General features: G+C 47.8%; 1 protein-coding gene across 1 annotated transcript in view; it reads right to left on the reverse strand.

Annotated features, from left to right (window-relative positions):
• Positions 1–673: 673 nt before the first annotated feature.
• The window catches only part of LOC144167563 (calcitonin receptor-like), a 185954-nt gene continuing 169556 nt past the window's right edge, over positions 674–17071 (reverse strand). Inside the window, exons 12-16 of the mRNA XM_077696790.1 lie at positions 12404–12486; positions 10595–10730; positions 9385–9426; positions 3997–4211; positions 674–1406 (exon numbers count right to left, since the gene is read on the reverse strand). Coding sequence (XP_077552916.1) covers positions 4104–4211; positions 9385–9426; positions 10595–10730; positions 12404–12486 — 369 coding nt within the window. The 3' untranslated portion in view covers positions 674–1406; positions 3997–4103. The remainder of the gene's footprint in view (positions 1407–3996; positions 4212–9384; positions 9427–10594; positions 10731–12403; positions 12487–17071) is intronic.

A 17071-nucleotide genomic window follows, 5' to 3' on the forward strand; every position in this document is an offset into this window, starting at 1 on the left:
AAGAGCCAAAAGAAACCGTTTGAAGAACTTCAAGAAAACAGCGCAGACGATGCGACTAAGCAAGAAACGCGCAACACAGCGCGTGCGTTGTGTGTTTCTTCTTTAATCCCAATGTCTGAGCTGTTTTCTTGGTTATAGTGTACCAACAATCCGTTCAGCACACTCTTTTGCGTTTGAAGAATGGTGGGTTGACGTGCTTCAGCAGCTCGAGCCTTGCAACGATATCAAGGCAATCGTCAAGTATGCCATGTGCTTGCCAGGTACATATGCACCAGTAGAAAGGGAGTTTTCCTTGATGAATAAGATGTGGACTGCAGAGAAGGCGCACCTTCATTTGACTCCACTCAAAGAAATGAAGGGGAATCTGCACATGATGTGCGAGTGGTACTACAGACACATCAGCAAAGGTGGACTGTTGAGGGCAATTCATTCAAGCAAGAAGCATCAGGTAGGTAATGGCCAGGGAAAATCCTCAAGGACCACGAAGACCGCATAGTGCAGGTGTAGTTATACAAACTGCAATTTGTAATTTAAGCTATGTGCTACGTTCTTCCCTACACCTCCCACCCACACCCCACCTGTCCCGCTTTGGGGTGTGAAGAATATGGTCACTTTAAATTGCACAGGCATCCTAATAATCAAATATAGGCACATGAAAGAAGCAACTGGAACATAAAAGCACTTTGTTTTCATTGTTCATTCTCCTGGTGTGTGAAATCTGTTAACATATATCGTGAGCTTGCCAGTCATGGTAGGTTGGTCGCAGCTGCAAGGGAAAGAAGGGCACCCGCACAAAACTAGTAATATCTTGAGTGTTCGGGGAGCAACTTCGCGAACGCTGAGTGTTCTGCAGAGCCATTTTAGAAGAGATGTACAAATCCTGCGAGCTCACACATTGATTTAAATGAGTCCCACTGAGGGGCCGGACACAGCAGGTGGACGAACTCTTTAGAACGAACTCCAGTATAGATGGTCGCAGTAAATATCTTTCACACACTTCTTGTTGAGCCCAGGTTACTTCGGCACAATAAGCACATCCAGGATCACGAACAGTGTAGTCACGAATGACATGACATTGGAACAGTTGGCAGCTGGCTGGAGGCCAAAAGTTATTCGCATTTGGTGGAGAACAAACCGAGCAGCGTATCGTGAAGTGTCAAGAGGTAGTGTGCACGGTCTTGATGACGCCAAAGTGGTGTTATCGCCTTGATGGTCGCCGCTGAGTCCTGAAAGGGGCTGCAGTGCTGCCTTACTGCCTACCGGGGCTGTCGCTCAGCTCGAGTGGACACCTGATCGTTCAGGAGGTGAGTTGGCGAGGACGTGTGATGGTGATCGTGCATTTCCCATCTGATTGAGAAGTTCCCTGTGTGCAGCCGCCAGGGGTGGTATGGACGCCAGTTCAGAACCTGCGCAGGAGCAACAAGACAGTACATATGCTGGTCTCAGTCACTCCGAATACCCACAGTAATTCTAAATGGATAGCATTCGTGGGGATGGTGGAGGGCTTGCAGTTGTTGTGAAGGCTAGAAAACTGGCTGTGAGGGGAGGGCGGGGGGGGGGGGGAGTGATGATGTGGTTTTTTGGCACAGCAACCTTTCGATTATAATTTATAATGCACCAAACCAAACACAGGGTAAAATAGGTAAGTGAAGGTTAAAAGATGTTATTCAAGGTGTTGTGAATATTAAAACCATTTTTTAAAGAACTCAAATATGTACATAGCTAAAGCTGGTGTCTTTCAAAAAACATTAAAATTCGCCCAGTGGTTCACACTAAGTAAAAGCATGGGCTATAAAGGAATACAAAAGGCGGACTCTGCGTAAGTTAAATTGTGGCATCAAGAGATTGGAATACTGCTCCCTGTTGCTTCTCATGCCTGCCAGGCCAGTGAGTAAGAGGCAAATAGTACCAACGCTTCGTTTTGGTGCAAGTGGGGACCATGATTTGGATCATTCCCGGTTTGAAAGGTAAGAATGATGGTGGCTAAAGGCTGCCTTCTTGAATTAGTGTGACGGCAAATGTAATCTTGCCTGTGCAAGTGATTTGCCCCCTTGCTAATAATTATTTTTTTCTGAACTAAGGCTGCAAAAACTGGCTGTGGTTGTTGTGAGGAACGTGTCGATGACTCTGCCGTGGTGTTTCCGAGACTACAAATTGCTCATTTTCACAATGCTGGCACACTTAAATCATTCGAAGAATGAGGCATTCTATTCTGTGAAGGTGTAGGACGCGAACATTTCTTGAAAAAAAAAAAAGCACTTGACGTAGAGAAGGCACAAAATTTAGGTGTGAAGTGTGAGCAAATTTTCTCGAGCGTTGACGGCGGTGATTCACACGCTAACACACTTTTATTTTGACTGAACTGGCGCCTATTGATAACTAATCTACTCAAAAGGACCGGGACGTTCGCTTTACAACGCCTCGTGCCCTACAGAGAACGAGTCTTGCTTCAACGGCACGTAAAGCTTCAGGAGTTGTGTTCGCAGACTTGAAAAATGCATGGAATTCACCTATACGAGCTTCACTCTAAAAAACGAAGTGATTGAGACGTTCCCTCTACTATTTAGGGCGGTATATATTCGTCGTTACTTTGCGATGCCTATTCAATGCTCGCTCTGATTTGTAGACATTCATTGGTTTTTACACTTCCATTGGCTGTTTTGCCCACCCAACCGCCCGTTCCGCGTTCATATTTTTCTTTTTGTTGATGGCCTCTGACAGCCCGTTCATGGTTCCAGTTTTGTACTTCGTTGTCACCTTTAGTGCTCTTCTGCCAGTGCGTGTCCACGCTCTAAATGTGCAGACGCTGCTTTTGCTAATTTTTTGCTATGCAAGTTTCTCAGCTACCAATGTGCACTACAGCGAAGCTATCGATGGTTCGAATCCAGAAGATAGTCTTTCAGCCATCAGCGTGCACTACAGCGTAGCTGCCTATGGCTATAGGATCCAAAAGATTGTCTCCTGCGACAGACCAAGCGGAGACCATCAATTTTCAGCGTATGGACAAAATTCACAAATGAGAAGTCCTCAAGCCTCCACATTTTGATATGTGTACTTATATTGTGCCTAGAATAATAATAATAATAATAATAAACCCAACCATGGCCACTAAATTCCCTTATCTCATCCTTGTTGCTTCTACATACATCTTGCGCCGTGTCTCGGCATACCCACCCAGGCGGTATAAACTAATCCCAGGCAACGGATTAGTCTATACCGCCTGGGGACTTTTAACGTGCGCCGAAATCTCAACACCCGGGTGTTTTAAATTTGGTTTTTGCCATCGCAAAAAAATAAAAAAACGGCCATCGTGCTGGGAACCGAACCTGCCATTTCGTGCCACCTTCAACAGGCCGGTCGCAATGCGGCTCCTCAAAAAAGACGAAGTGGTGGTACCTCGACCGAACAAGTCTCACGAGAAGAAGTTAGCGCTCTTATCTTTTCGCTCCCCGTGACCGCCGTGTTTAGACTCTGCGATCGCATCTTTTATCTCGCTAGAGGCAGTCGTTCACTGGATCTCATTACAATGCTTCACCACCAGTAGCGGTCCCAGAGATTTTTTTTTTTTTGGGGGGGGGGGGATAAAGAACCGCTCCTGCGCCAGTTCTGCAGAGGAGGTGATAACCATGCAGGCGTGTGCGCGTATGTGGTGTAACCCGCTTGCGCACAAATCACTTATCGACACAGTGGTTTTTGGTGCCCCTTAGGCGGTGCAACGGCTGACGGTGGCAACACATTTGCGACCTTGCACAAGTGGGATTTAACCTCGCGCAAGTGGAATGCTTAAAACAAAATAAGATGCTGATGACCTTTTTGGCGGGAAGGGGGGGGGGGGGATCGCACCCTTCGCCCCCTCACCCTTGGGACCGCCACTGTTCACCATGTGCGTTCAAATTCTGGCTTGTAGCGAGCCATCAGACATGGACTGTTATAGAAAGGTCAAGAATAGAAACGAAGGGTTAGGGTGTTGGGGCGAAGTCTGCTTTATATACTTACAAGGCATTACGTGGCGCAGCAACAGACGCGAGGCCGAGCGCGCCATGTATCAGCGGTTGGGGACCCGGCGAGGGAGAGGACGGGGCGAGGGACCCGTGGAGGTCTCATCAGCATGCTAGGACTTGGGTGCGCGTCGAGCGCCGCCGGACGCTCGCCCTGGCCAGAGAAGACTCCAACTTCACGAGCTCGATCGACCGCGTGATCTGGCCCTGGATCTGTCGAGGAGAGAGAGGAAAGAACGTCCGAGTTGGGTAAGTAGGCAACCTGGGTGTTCTAACGTGCGCCGGAGGACAGTGTATGTACATGCACCGATTCCGAGCAAGTCCTCAGAGCACTTGGGCTCATGTCGGCGTTTTCAGCTTGTACGCACTTTTGAATTGAAGTGAGTGAGTGAAAAGACTTTATTTGATTATCCGGCGGACGACAATCCTAGCCCCACGAGGGGAGGGTCATCGCGATGCGGCCACACATCATCTCGTCGTGGCGTCCTTTACTCGGCCAGCAGCCCTCGCTACTCCCTCCTTCTTCTGGCACCCACGCCTGCCCCTGTGCTGGGGTGGTAGCGAGCACCTGGCGCTTTCGCTCGGGCGCTGCTTTTCGAGCGCAGCTGAAATCCACTGGACGGCCCGTGTCTGCTCTTCCCGTTGGTCGCTTCCCGCAGCGGCCGCAAGCCACGGCGGTATCGTCGTCACTGTCCGTGCCTTCCTCGGATTTTGTTCACAGCCCCACAAAATGTGGGCCGCAGTAGCCCTTTCCGATTCACACACGCGACACAAGTCACTCACATATACGCTAGAGCACTCGTGTTTCATGAGCACCGGCGTGGGTAGCTACCCAGTCTGCAGTTGCCGGAACGTCACTGCCTCGCTTCGGGTCAGGCCCGGGTGAGGCGGGGGCATAGTCCTGCGCCCTAGTCTATACCAGTTCAACACTTCACTATACTCCGCCATCCTGATATGCGCGCGAATCACGATTCTGTTCTGCCATAGGCGATCAGGTCCGTAACAAAAATAGTTGGCAGTGGCAAGAAGAATTATGCGGTGGCGGCGACGCAAACGACGAAACTGTTCCTGTAGAAGCTTCGCCGGAGTTGCGCGTCTGATTTCCAAGAGCCGCCGCGCAGCCGGTTCCACGGTGACAGGGAGCCCGCTGCGCACCGAACTCGTTTTCGTGTTGCGCGCAAGTCAGCGGCTGCGGCTGTTCCGCGTAGCGGCCGGCGCAGCCGGCAGCGCACGCACGCGTCGACTTCGTTCCGCCGCTGCAAACGGCGCGCCGCGCGGCTGCTCCGACATGCGTGACGGGCGGCTTTCCCGCACGACTTTGGAACTAAAATGACGGATGGACGCGAAATTCTGCTTCCCTATAAGGATTTGTACCGTAACTTTAATTAAACTGTCCTGATGGGGCCGCTATTGTGCAGTCCTTCGGAGTTCGGCCAATCTATACCTATAAAGAGAAGTGCCCGACTGACTGACTGACTGACTCATCAACGCCCAGCCAAAACTGTTAGACCTAGAGACTTGGAATTTCACGAGTTTATTTGCGTCATTGAATAGGTGCTCACTAAGGCGGGTTTTTCAGACATTGCCCTCCTAACCGAATAAAAGGGCGGAATTGTGGTTTCGCGAATTCGCGATTTTCTCGGTCACCCATTCACATATCAAAGCGCTTTTTGCTGATATAAGTAGCCCTTAAGAATACCTAAAAAGTAGTTTTTGGATTTCGCCCTAACCTACACCAGCGAGGTGATTCCGCATTCCGGAACTAAAACGGTGTTCCTAAAGATTCTCAAATAAATCTTTCACCGATTCAGTAATCCAACTGATTTTTGCTAGAATATGTTACTCATACAAATACACAGAACCGTTTTTAAGGATGTCGCTCTGCGACGCCGCTAAAAGGGTGAAATTGTTTTTTACAAATGACACGGCTGATGAGCGAAAAAGGCCTGACAGGTTATGTACACGTCTAGCCAAACTGCTCTTTCAAACGGCTACAGATTGCAAGGGCACATTCTGATTACGGTGTTCGAGGTCAACATTTCTTAAAATTTTAAAAATTCCACCATGGAGAGAGTGAAAAGCGGTAAAATAGTTTTTCAGATATTAATTTTTTTACCGCCCGCCATCTGAGATATCGAACTGATTTTCGTTGGGATAGGCAACTTACTCACGTATCTCAACACTGTTATACAAGATTTTTCAATGACACACTCCCAATAGAGGCCAGCGGGATTTCGGGAAAACACTGTGTTTTTACACTTTCGTAAATAACCACCCAGCCAGATGATATCTCCCATTCGTTTTTTCTTTAAAATGCTTCCCATTTAATTGTCCAAAAACCACTTTCAGGATTTTGTCCTAACATGCGGATAAGAAGGCCAGCGAGATTTTTTAATCTGCATTCTTTTGGACGTAAAATTCAGTTGAGGTTTCCCGCGTTCGCTTAGCAGTCGCGATCTGTTGACACTTTCAGCAACTATGCGACTCCCGTAGGAGCAGGTGTCATATATCATAAATGTAAAAGAGAAGATGTACCAGTAAAAAGCGAGAAGTTAGCCCTCGGCATCTGCTGGGACTTCCTGCAACCTCGCGCCTCCCGTAGGGAGCCCATGTTACTTATGATAAAACTGTACCGATGAACATAATTCATATCTTCTGAGATAGCACTTCCTACGAGGAAGAATACCCCTCACTCAGCCGGCCTCCATCATGTGTTCCCAGCGCAGTCTCCTTCGGAATTCAAGTTGTGGTTGCAACCTGGCAATCTTCATATCTTATTAAGAGTGCAAGCAAACCAAGCTCCTCCTTCTTCCGTCCACTTTTCCAAACCTTGAGCTGTGGGAGAACCTGGTGCCTAACAGCGATCTGGATGCCCAGACAATACTTCCTCCAGAGCGAAGGCTGCCCACTCATCACATGGCTTTCTGAAATTGGGAACCACTCCCACTTCGCCGACTCAATAAAACCTCTTTCACTCACTGACTCGTTCGCTAAAAAGCGCCATCTTGGTGCAGTTTGTTTAGCGAGAGTTGGAGTAAAACACGAGCACCAGTCGTTTCACATTACCACGTCGCGCCTTCAGTACGAGCCTATGTTCTGACAGCAGGCAGGCGCTCCCGAGTGTTTACCACTTCCCAATGAAGTAGCCTGATATGGCGACTAACAAATGCCAATTGCTGTCCTTTATATAATGGCCCACCCGGGCACCGCCGGGTACTACCGCTAGTGGAAAACTATAGTGAAGTATAAAGTACAACACAGCTTGTACAAATGTACCATTTTACTGCTGTGGTATGGAAAAATATACCCCAGCAAAAATTATTGAAAGGAGGGTAGCCCCTCGTTTTGTTCATTGTCCGGCCAGCCCACAGAACTCACGATCAAGGAAACGATGAGTCTTGCACGCCAATACTACGTCGTTTCAAAACGACAGCCCGCATTTCGGAGAACACGGCCCTAGATGTCTTCAGTAGCTGGGGTTAAAATAGCACATATGATTAAAACACCAGTATTAAGTCCGTACATGTGCCCTGTCTTTATTTTTATGTGACAAGGCGAACGTATTTTGATTCGCCAAGCCACGGCCGCTCGATGGAAAGACCTACTTTCCATCGAGCGGCCGTACGTGGCCAAGCTTCCAAGTTTGTCCCTACTATGCTTTTGCTGTGGGCGGGAACCACTGCAGCACACAGGACTTTGTTTCAAAGGAAATAACCCGCTCCCCCTCCCCCCCTCCCCGCAATGGAAAACAACGGGGTCGAAGAACATACAAAGAATTGTTTTTGGAGAGATGTAAAAATTACAGCATCTGGGTATTACTGTCTGCGTGTTTTACAACAAAACTGATATGGCACAATGAAAGAGTACAAACAAAGCAAAAACGAAAACAAGGAGATTTAATATTCAAAACCTTTGGAATTCATTGGGCGTGTAATTTACTTTACTTTCTTGTTGCGTTAAATTTTAGATGCGACGCATCTCTTGCTCTGAGGCATGTCCCTCCTGCGTCGGCGTCGGCGGCGTCCGCACGCCACCTGCGCATGCGCGACTCTCCTCCGCTCTTCTCTCCGACAGCTGTGCGCAACACTCTCACCCCGTCTCATTATCATAAACAACAGCTGCGTGCGCGCGCTTCGCTCGCTTCGCTCCGCTCCCGTCGCGCAAGTGCGCGCATGCGCGACTCTCCTCCGCTGTCTCCTCTCCTTCAGGCGCTGTGAATATAAAGCGGGTAGCGCGCTGCGGCGGTTCAGTCAGCGCTCGCTCTCGTTCGACTTCGCGTCACAACACGTTTCACCCGATTTAGAGAATCACTCCAACGGAAACACCAATTGAACCCCCCGATGCGTCGCATCACACCAGGGTTCCCTCGCGGGAAGATGGGCGTAATTTTTGTTTTGCTTCGGGGCCGTTGCATGGAGAGCAAATGTCGAATTCACGCAAGCTTAGTCGGCGCATCACTTGCGAGAGAAAAAAATAATTGCCAGTAGTCGTCACTGTATAAACGACTGAGTAATTAAGTGCCGTCGTTCTCACCACCACCCCTCGAACCCAAAACTTTCGCGGAGGGCTGCGACCCCTTCAGCCGCGGCCCTCCGCGACAGAGGCCCTTTGCCAATGCACTGCAACGCTGAAATATCGACGAGTGCCATTCCTGTTTGGCATGCTGTGACCCTTTGATTGCGCGATGGTCGCTGGTCTGTTCACTGTGCACTGATATTTGTTGACGTGGCCCTCGCGCCCAGTGGTTTGACGGCCTGCGCAATTAAATATTAGCGGAAGAGCGCATGCCGCGTGATTAATCTCAACGACTTGCAGCGTGGCGGCCTGCGCAAACGCGATAATAGTGCGAGCTTGGACTAATTAATACTGAATTACTACGGCTAAGCAGAAGCTTGGCAGGACATAGCGTCACAACCGATCAGAAACGGGCGTTGAGGAATATTAATTGGTAGATACAACATTTAACTATTTCCGGCCACTGAATGCTTATAATGCCCGGCAACTTTATGATGAACAAAAAATGCTTATGTTGGATCGTCTTTGTACCACCTGGTAACTATACTTCCACGGACAATTCTGAAAGATGTGAAAATGACGGCGTGTGGCTGTTTCTCTCTCCTGGTTTTGGACGCAAGAATTAAGTTTATCATTGAGCTTCTCCTCAGTGATTTTATTAGTTCGAATTTGTTGCTGGCTGTTGGTGTCACATTTTTCAGAAACAAGAACCCGTCAGCTTGTTTTTAGGAGCTTTTTGTCTTTCGTTGTTTTAGAATTGAGCATGCATGCACTTGCAACGAGGAATTCAAACGTACGAGGATCTCGCGTTACTGTCGCTCTAAATTATCTAATGTTTGGCTGATGTAAAAGTTAATCTTTGTGTACTCACCTCTCCGTTGAAATAGCAGAATATCACAGCTACAAAGAAGCCCTGAAAGAGAAAACAAAGAAGTTAAATGGCAGCGTTGCACGGCGCAGTTCTACAACCACTCCAGAAAGATTGCCAATTTCTAACGAAATTCTCAGGGCATGAATGCATCCAAGTTTCGAGCATAATCAATTAGCCCCCTGCGACGCACCCAAATACTATTTTGTTTCCTGAAACAGAGGGCGTAGCGAACATGCGTGCTATGGATTACTAACCCAAGGACTTAGTTTTAGCACTATTCCGGGTTACACGAAGATTTCACTGACGTCAGATCCGTCACGGAAATGACGCCAGTACAACGAAGCAAGCGGCCTGTAAAGGGTGCACCCCTGCACACAGGGTCTTCTTGTGGGGAATCAACCTTTAGAACTAAAGAGTACGTATACTTCGGGTTGTTCGCTTTCGGGTTTTATATTTTAACACGAAAGTGTTTTATGCCCCAATATTTCACTGACGTCATATCCGTCACGGAAACGACGCCAGTACACCTTTGCCGATGTGATCCACCAGCAGGATGTCACTCGCCAAGCACACCCACAAGACAGCCGCCGACCCGCAAATCATGCTCAGCTGCAGATTTCGCTGCACAATTCACTTTTGTGTTGTACCGATTCCTATGAAATCAGCCACAGTTTTTGCATACGGTTGTGCACTTTCATTGGACGTGCAAAACGTTCGCGGGTAATCGGGCTGTTTTTACGTGTTATTCATACTTTCAACATTTATTTATGCGATGTATGCGCTTTTTGTGATTTAGACAAGCTAAGCCTCGACATTTACCAATTGTGATAAGTTTTATGCCCTCTGTTTTGCCAATGGCTCCACTTTTATTGGTGATTTCGGTTGATAGACTTCATGCTCATTCAGAACGAAGTCCCATAGCAACGAACTTTCTTGGCTTCGCGGCACTCTATCGCCTTTTGAACTCGATTGACAGACATCGTTGGCGACTTTACGGGGTAGGGTACCTAGCGCTGCTTCGATTAAAAATGTCCTTAGTATTGCTTGCATCATGCATCCTTACGTTTCACTCTCAAGTACTGTTCTAGCACATATCGCGTGTCTGGCGACTGTATAGGGCACAGAGAACCGAGGGTCTTTTTCTTAAGGATTACGTAAATTAACGTTGAACAAAAAGGGCCGAAAAAAATCTCGTTACTCTCTGTCCTACCTGAAGACCGTCTGATGCCTTGCTGATGTACTGGTACACCTCCCAGGCACCGCAGTTGGCTGGGCTTCGATACACTGTCATTAGGAAATGCATTCCGAACAGTGGGAACAGCACCAGCACTGCTCGTACGGCTTTCCTGCATGACACCATGGACATGGCTTATAAGAATCTCAACTGAAAGATTAAAAACATGTTAAGAGAAAGCCGCAGGGGGCGTAGTCAATGAAAAGCGGAAATGCGTTTTTTCTTGCTTTCAAAACTGTACATCGCGACAACCTCTCTTTACATCGACCCTCGTACACTGGAACCCTCCATGCTGGCTTTAATTGCACACTTTTCCCTAAAAAGCGGTCTAGCGCGAGCAGTCTAGAGTCGTGAGCCTGCTCTCCTCACCCCACGCATCCTCTTCAGCATTCTTAAGGAGCCCACCTGTTTTGGGTCGAACTGTACACATTTAAGACGTCCCAAGTTACAAACCCCCCACCTTCTATTTCCCCTTCCCCCACTTGACGTACTTCCCCTTCCCCCACTTGACGTAGAGTCTTCCTGCCACAATAAAGGCTACCTCCTCCTCTTCCTTCAAGAAGGCAACCCCATAGCAGATGCCCGGGTTTGTAGTACTGCCTGGTCCGGTGGAAAATAACAACCCGAATAGCGTTATAGGCTACCCTTGATTTAGTTACACCATACTATACGAAGTCTGGTTGGGGAACAAACAACAGGCTTCACCGAAACAAGATATGGCATGCCCGGTGTTTAGTATTCGGCCGTAGCCTCCCTATGAACCGTCGATCTAACTCGCGGCCCTCACTGCGGGCACGCGCCACTCTCTGCAAGCGTGATTCGAGTTTCAGAGGACATCTACGCGTGTGTGGCTTAAGATGTGGACGTAAAAGCGTCATCATCATCGTCCTTTTCCCTGTCTGTTTTTTTTTTCCCCCTTTTACTCTGCGTTACTGTGGCTGACGATGTTTGGCAGCCCTAACGTTAAGCTTAACGACGTGAAAAGCAACATCATACCCATTGTACATGATGGTCAGCGCTAACGAAAACACCAAACAAGAGAGGGAACGACACAAGCACTGTCTAACAACTGAACAGAGCTTGTGTCGTCCCCACTCTTCCGTGTTTTCGTTTGCGCTGACCATCATGAGCCTTTTCCAACTCGCCCTATTCGCTACCTTATTGCGACACATGTGCACTGTACGCCAAGATGGCGATGAATTTTACGACGTTAGACATAAAACGGTAACTTTAGGCCTAACACCCACTGTCTCGAGCCGCGGCAGCAATTTGCACTCGCAGCGCCTGCATCGTCCACGGTCGCTTTTCAATTAAGCGGCTGACGAGATCAGTACGCATGGGCATTCGCAGAAACTGCCGGCGACGCGTATTCGACAGTGCTACGGTAGCTCTGTTCTGTGATATCCGTCCGATGGTCATGTGGACAGCTTTGTTTATACAAAATTCCACGATTCCGGCGCCCGCTGAAACGAAAACTGCGACTGGCTGCATTAAAAACGTGTCTAAGTAAACAACCGTCGCACGCTGAAGCAGATGGGGTTTCCACACGTGATGAGTATAGGTCAACAGCTACTAACCGCAACGAAAAAACAAGATGCAAAATTTTTGTGTCAGTGCCCCTTTAACGTGATGTGGGTAGCGGAGGTATAGGGAAATATTCAGACTAGCTTAAGACACACCGATTTCGTTTTTCGGCTTGTACCGGAGTGAGTTGTGCACGTGATAGACACTGGGACATCTCAAGGACACGTGCCACACTTGGGAGAACTTGTGCATATTTCTTACCGAAATTGGCTAGGTTCGTTGGAGTGCGTACTCAGCTTCGTCACAAGGACTCGGATGATGTTGCAGAGGAAGACAAAGTTGGCCTGTAATAACAAGGGGGAAAAAAAGGGGACGAGGACGTCAGCCTGAATTCTGAAGTGGCTGTTACCCTTTAGACGACACAATAGACAAAGAAGGGACAGCAATGCGAGACGAAAAAAAGAGAGAAAACTTCGGGGGGAGAATAGCCTTTATAGTAATTCGTGATATGGTCCGTGTGGGGCGCCCTTTCTCTTTCAACAGCACTGCAATTATTGCAACCCTCCTTTAGTTCGGCAGTTCTCATCTATTGGCGCGCCGGGGACTTCTTCCAGGCCGGATTAGGTGTTGAGGGATCCCGCTATCATGTATTTTTACTTATTTTTTATTTATTTAGCTTCAGGGCCAAGATCATTGCAGAAGGGAGTGGGGACTCTTCTAGGGGGAGCAATACAACAAAGAAATAAAACAAAGTGCAGCAGCAACAACAACTGTACATGTTCACTTAACACCTTGTGTCACATTGTCAATAATGCACCACGGAAGCGGTCGTTATCTTGGATGCCAGCAACTTGTCCGGGAAGGTGGTTCCATTGATGCCTGTCATAAAGTCAAACAATTTACTCCTGAAACTAAAGTCGCTCAAACACGAATTTCTGTGCCCGTTTCTCGTGCGTGTGGTTTCTTCGCACAATAGTAGGGTTACCTTGAAGCTTACCTTACATCAAAGCTTTAAAGCTTACCTTAAAACGGGCGCCACCCGAGAAGCCAAACATACATGCCATGTGGCAAAGCCACCTCAGAAGGGAAAAGGTTCGGATATGTTGGTGCGTGGTGATCACTATGAATACTTGCGCAGACGGGACGATAGACAGGGCAGAGACGCCCCAAGCGCTAAGCCACGCATTGCGTTGGCGGCAAGGTTTGGCAAAATAGAGGAAGGACTGGTATCGCAGTGGGACTCGCGGAGGGACACGTGGACCCCCTGAGGTGCTTTTACGGACCCATTGTAGTCCTCGGGCCCCCGTTTAGGAACAGCTGCTTAAGATAAATTATGCGATCTACAGAGCTGCTCCTGTAAGGGCAGACTTTTCGTTATCTGATTTTCTGGGTGCTCTTGTCAGTGAAATACGTGAAATGTTTTTCGGGAGTGAGGTAGTGCGATCACTTTGAACCTGTATCAAAGAGTAGTGGCCTCTTATTTATAAATGCTTATTAGAGCGGATAATGGTGTTGTGGGTGGTCATCCTAGTCCGGAAAGCCTCAAGCCATGGATGGCTCTTGCTCTAAACTCGAGGTTAGCCTATATGCGTCTCTGGAAGGCAGCTGTTCAGCTCGCAAACCCACAGCTCCAGGGAAGGGAAGGGATGGGGTGTGGGTGGTAGGGCAAGCCCATTCTACGTGGTAAAAGTGGTGCTGGAGGTTTTACAGGATGGGCGTTCGTAGGGGTACATGGTTGCTGATATGTTGTGTAGAACAGTTGTGTTCTAGTATTTTTGGGTTTGTAGTCTTCCCTAGTGTCACTAGATAATTAAATAAGATACAGAGTACTGTCACCGAGGCACGCAAGTGAGCAACGCCGGGCGGCCATTTTGTCGTTCACCAGTTTTGCGAGATTGCCGCTCCTGCGGTCTCACCGCTTACTTGGATGAGGTCATTTGTAGATAACACTGCCGAAGATGCAGCAATACGGCATCTTCGAGCACACTTCTGCAGCTGAAATGCTACGAAGCGCGTTATCTTCGATTCGCATTGGGAATAACGCCAGTAGCGCGCAGCCGCAGAGCAAGGAGGACAAGCTGAGAGCACCACAGTTGAGCGACAGAAAGCGCATAAGCAACATAATGGCTGCGCCCATGAACCGGTGCAGTGTGAACAAGTGCCACGTGATGCGATCTGACCAATGATCACGGCGGCGACACGAAACAATAGGACAAAAGAGTGCCGATACTGGGGCGGTATTCTCGTAACTATCGTAACTGTCCCTTTCGAAAACGTCCCTTTTGCGTCCCTTTCATCGTGGCGTACTTCCGGTTAAGCAGTGGGCCTTTTATTCAAATAGCGTAACTGTTCTTGCAAACGCATTTTAAAGAAGTTAAACCGTATCAGAGTATCTTTTATGTGTTTATTGTTCCGCGAGCGAACTGCGACGAAAAATCGTCTGCTCCAAATCGTCTGCTCCGAGTAGCCACGGCTCATAGCTCCGCCGTGCTTGCATGGCGTCACATCCGGGTGTTCGCTTTTAGCCAGTCAGGGCTCGCTCAAAAGGGACACTTTGAAAGGGACACAAAAGGGACAAAACACGGGAATACCGCCCCTGCTCTGCAACCTTATCTATAGTGACACTAGTCTTCCCCAAAGGCATGCGTCGTTGGTGTCGAGAGATGGACGAGGGAAGGGGTAGATGAGGCAATTCTGTAGGTAATGGGAGCGGATATCTTTATAACGGCTTTGGGATGGGAGGTTGCTGAGGGTTCTGCTTTTGGGCATTCCCGGGTAGTTGGTTTGCTGGAAGCGATGTACCCCCTGATTCCCTGGTATAGGTGAGCTTGGCCGGCATTGTCCACACGATGTAGATGGTGGATAGCTTGTGCATGCGTCGTATTACGGTGAGTGCTTGAGGCGAGATGCATACTTTTTGGTAATAAAAATTAGTTTTCGTTAGGTTTTTTGTAGAATCGGTCGTGGTCTCAATCGCTACTATATTCATCGACAAAATCGATTTGTGCGTCATCTCTACAGCGCAAAGACCAGCAAAGCCAAGATTTGGGGGTATAGTTGTCTTTGATGGGCACAACTACCTTCCGATAGCTCACACCAAAAGTTTGTTTCAACATATGTCAAATAGCAACTGGTCCCGTTTTCCCCTCCATCCTGTTTGTTGCCTCTGATGGAAATAAAATGCGTGCAAGAGTCATACTCAATTAACTACTTCTGCGTGGGTTCTGCCTCTGTGTATAATCGCCTTTAATTCACTGTGGGTGGAGCTGTCGAAAACGAAGAAAGAAGACGATGAAGAGGGAAACGCCGTTGTCATCATCACCAGCCAATAACACATCAGCGTCACCACCGTTGCACTTTTTCGCGCCTCCTCCTGTATACCATGACACTTAAAAGCGTGCCCTTACGTTGCCCGACAACATGAAGTGCTAATAGCAGAGATGACCTCTAAAGGAATGCAGATGAAGGAGTTGAAAATTCGATAGTGAGCGAGAGAGGTACAGTCGCGGTTCTGTATAGCTTTGACTTCATCGCATCGTGCAATTCGCCTGCCCCGGTTTTTTTTTACTAATAGCAAAGAAGAGGGTAATGTAACCCATCAGCAACCACTCAGTCATCAAACGCGCAAAACTAGCGCTGAAAATATAAAAACCTTCGCATCCGAGTGTCATTTCTTACGCGCGTGACACTGAAGCCATTTATTCGAGCATTCTGATGAAAGCCTTTCCGGGAAAAAAGCGCAGCAACAGATATATATATATATATATATATATATATATATATATATATATATATATATATATATATATATATATATATATATATATATATATATATATATATATATATATATATATATATATATATATATATATATATATATATATATATATATATCTATATATATATATATCTATATATATATATATATATATATATATATATATATATATATATATATATATATATATATATATATATATATATATATATATATATATATATATATATATATATATATATATATATATGATTCGCGCATTTGTTGCATTAGGAGCAACTCCCACCGCGACGCCCACCAGCGCGCTCTCACGTTACGCGCAAAGGTTCCCCGGGAACGCCGCTTTCCTCCTCGCTGGCGTGAACATATATAGCAGCCTCAGAATCAACAAAGCTCCTGCAGTGTTTCGGGATCGGGAGAGTTATTGAATGTCCGCCTGGCGGCCTCTTATCTTCTTTGTCCCACAGGGACAGGGCACAGGGAACCAGGGCGGCCTATCTGTTTTGGCCACGAGTGCGACACTGGATGCCCCCGCCCGCGTCGCGCGTGCGTAAATATAACGCAGGCGCGCATGCATTTCGCGGAAGCACCACCGCGTCACCCACGGCTTCATTTTGCTCCAGGCCGGCGCTGCTGCAATAATTTATATGGCCCTGCGTATATCAACCAGCGCGGGCTGTTATGTGTATCCGCTCCCTTGTGCTTGCGAAAATATAAGTAGGTGCGCGTGGCAGCGACAGTGCGGGAGTTGACTCTCCGCTAGTCTTTTCCTTTTCTTTATTTACTGCGCGCGTTTAGGACACCGTCATTTTTCCACTGGTCCTCAGTTACGTTAGGTAATGCGGAACGAGATGGTTTTGGGGGCATTTGGGGAGTGACAGGGAGAAGCGGTAGCGCTCCAGAGGATGTGTGACCTTCGCTTGTTGCTTTGTGGACGCCTCGTGCGAAGGTGCGTTGGCGGGTGTGCGTGTGCATGACTGTGCCTTCCATCACTATGTGTGTGCGTGTTTGTGTGTGTGTAAGAGAGAGAGAGAGAGAGAGAGAGAGAGAGAGAGAGAGAGAGAGAGAGAGAGAGAGAGAGAGAGAGAGAGAGAGAGAGAGAGAGAGAGAGAGAGAGAGAAATCGCGCTGTCTACCCAGCCGTAGCTT

Source organism: Haemaphysalis longicornis, unplaced genomic scaffold (assembly GCF_048455015.1).
Source record: "Haemaphysalis longicornis isolate Haplotype H1 unplaced genomic scaffold, Haemaphysalis longicornis Haplotype H1 scaffold_2, whole genome shotgun sequence".
Lineage (NCBI taxonomy): Eukaryota > Metazoa > Arthropoda > Arachnida > Ixodida > Ixodidae > Haemaphysalis > Haemaphysalis longicornis.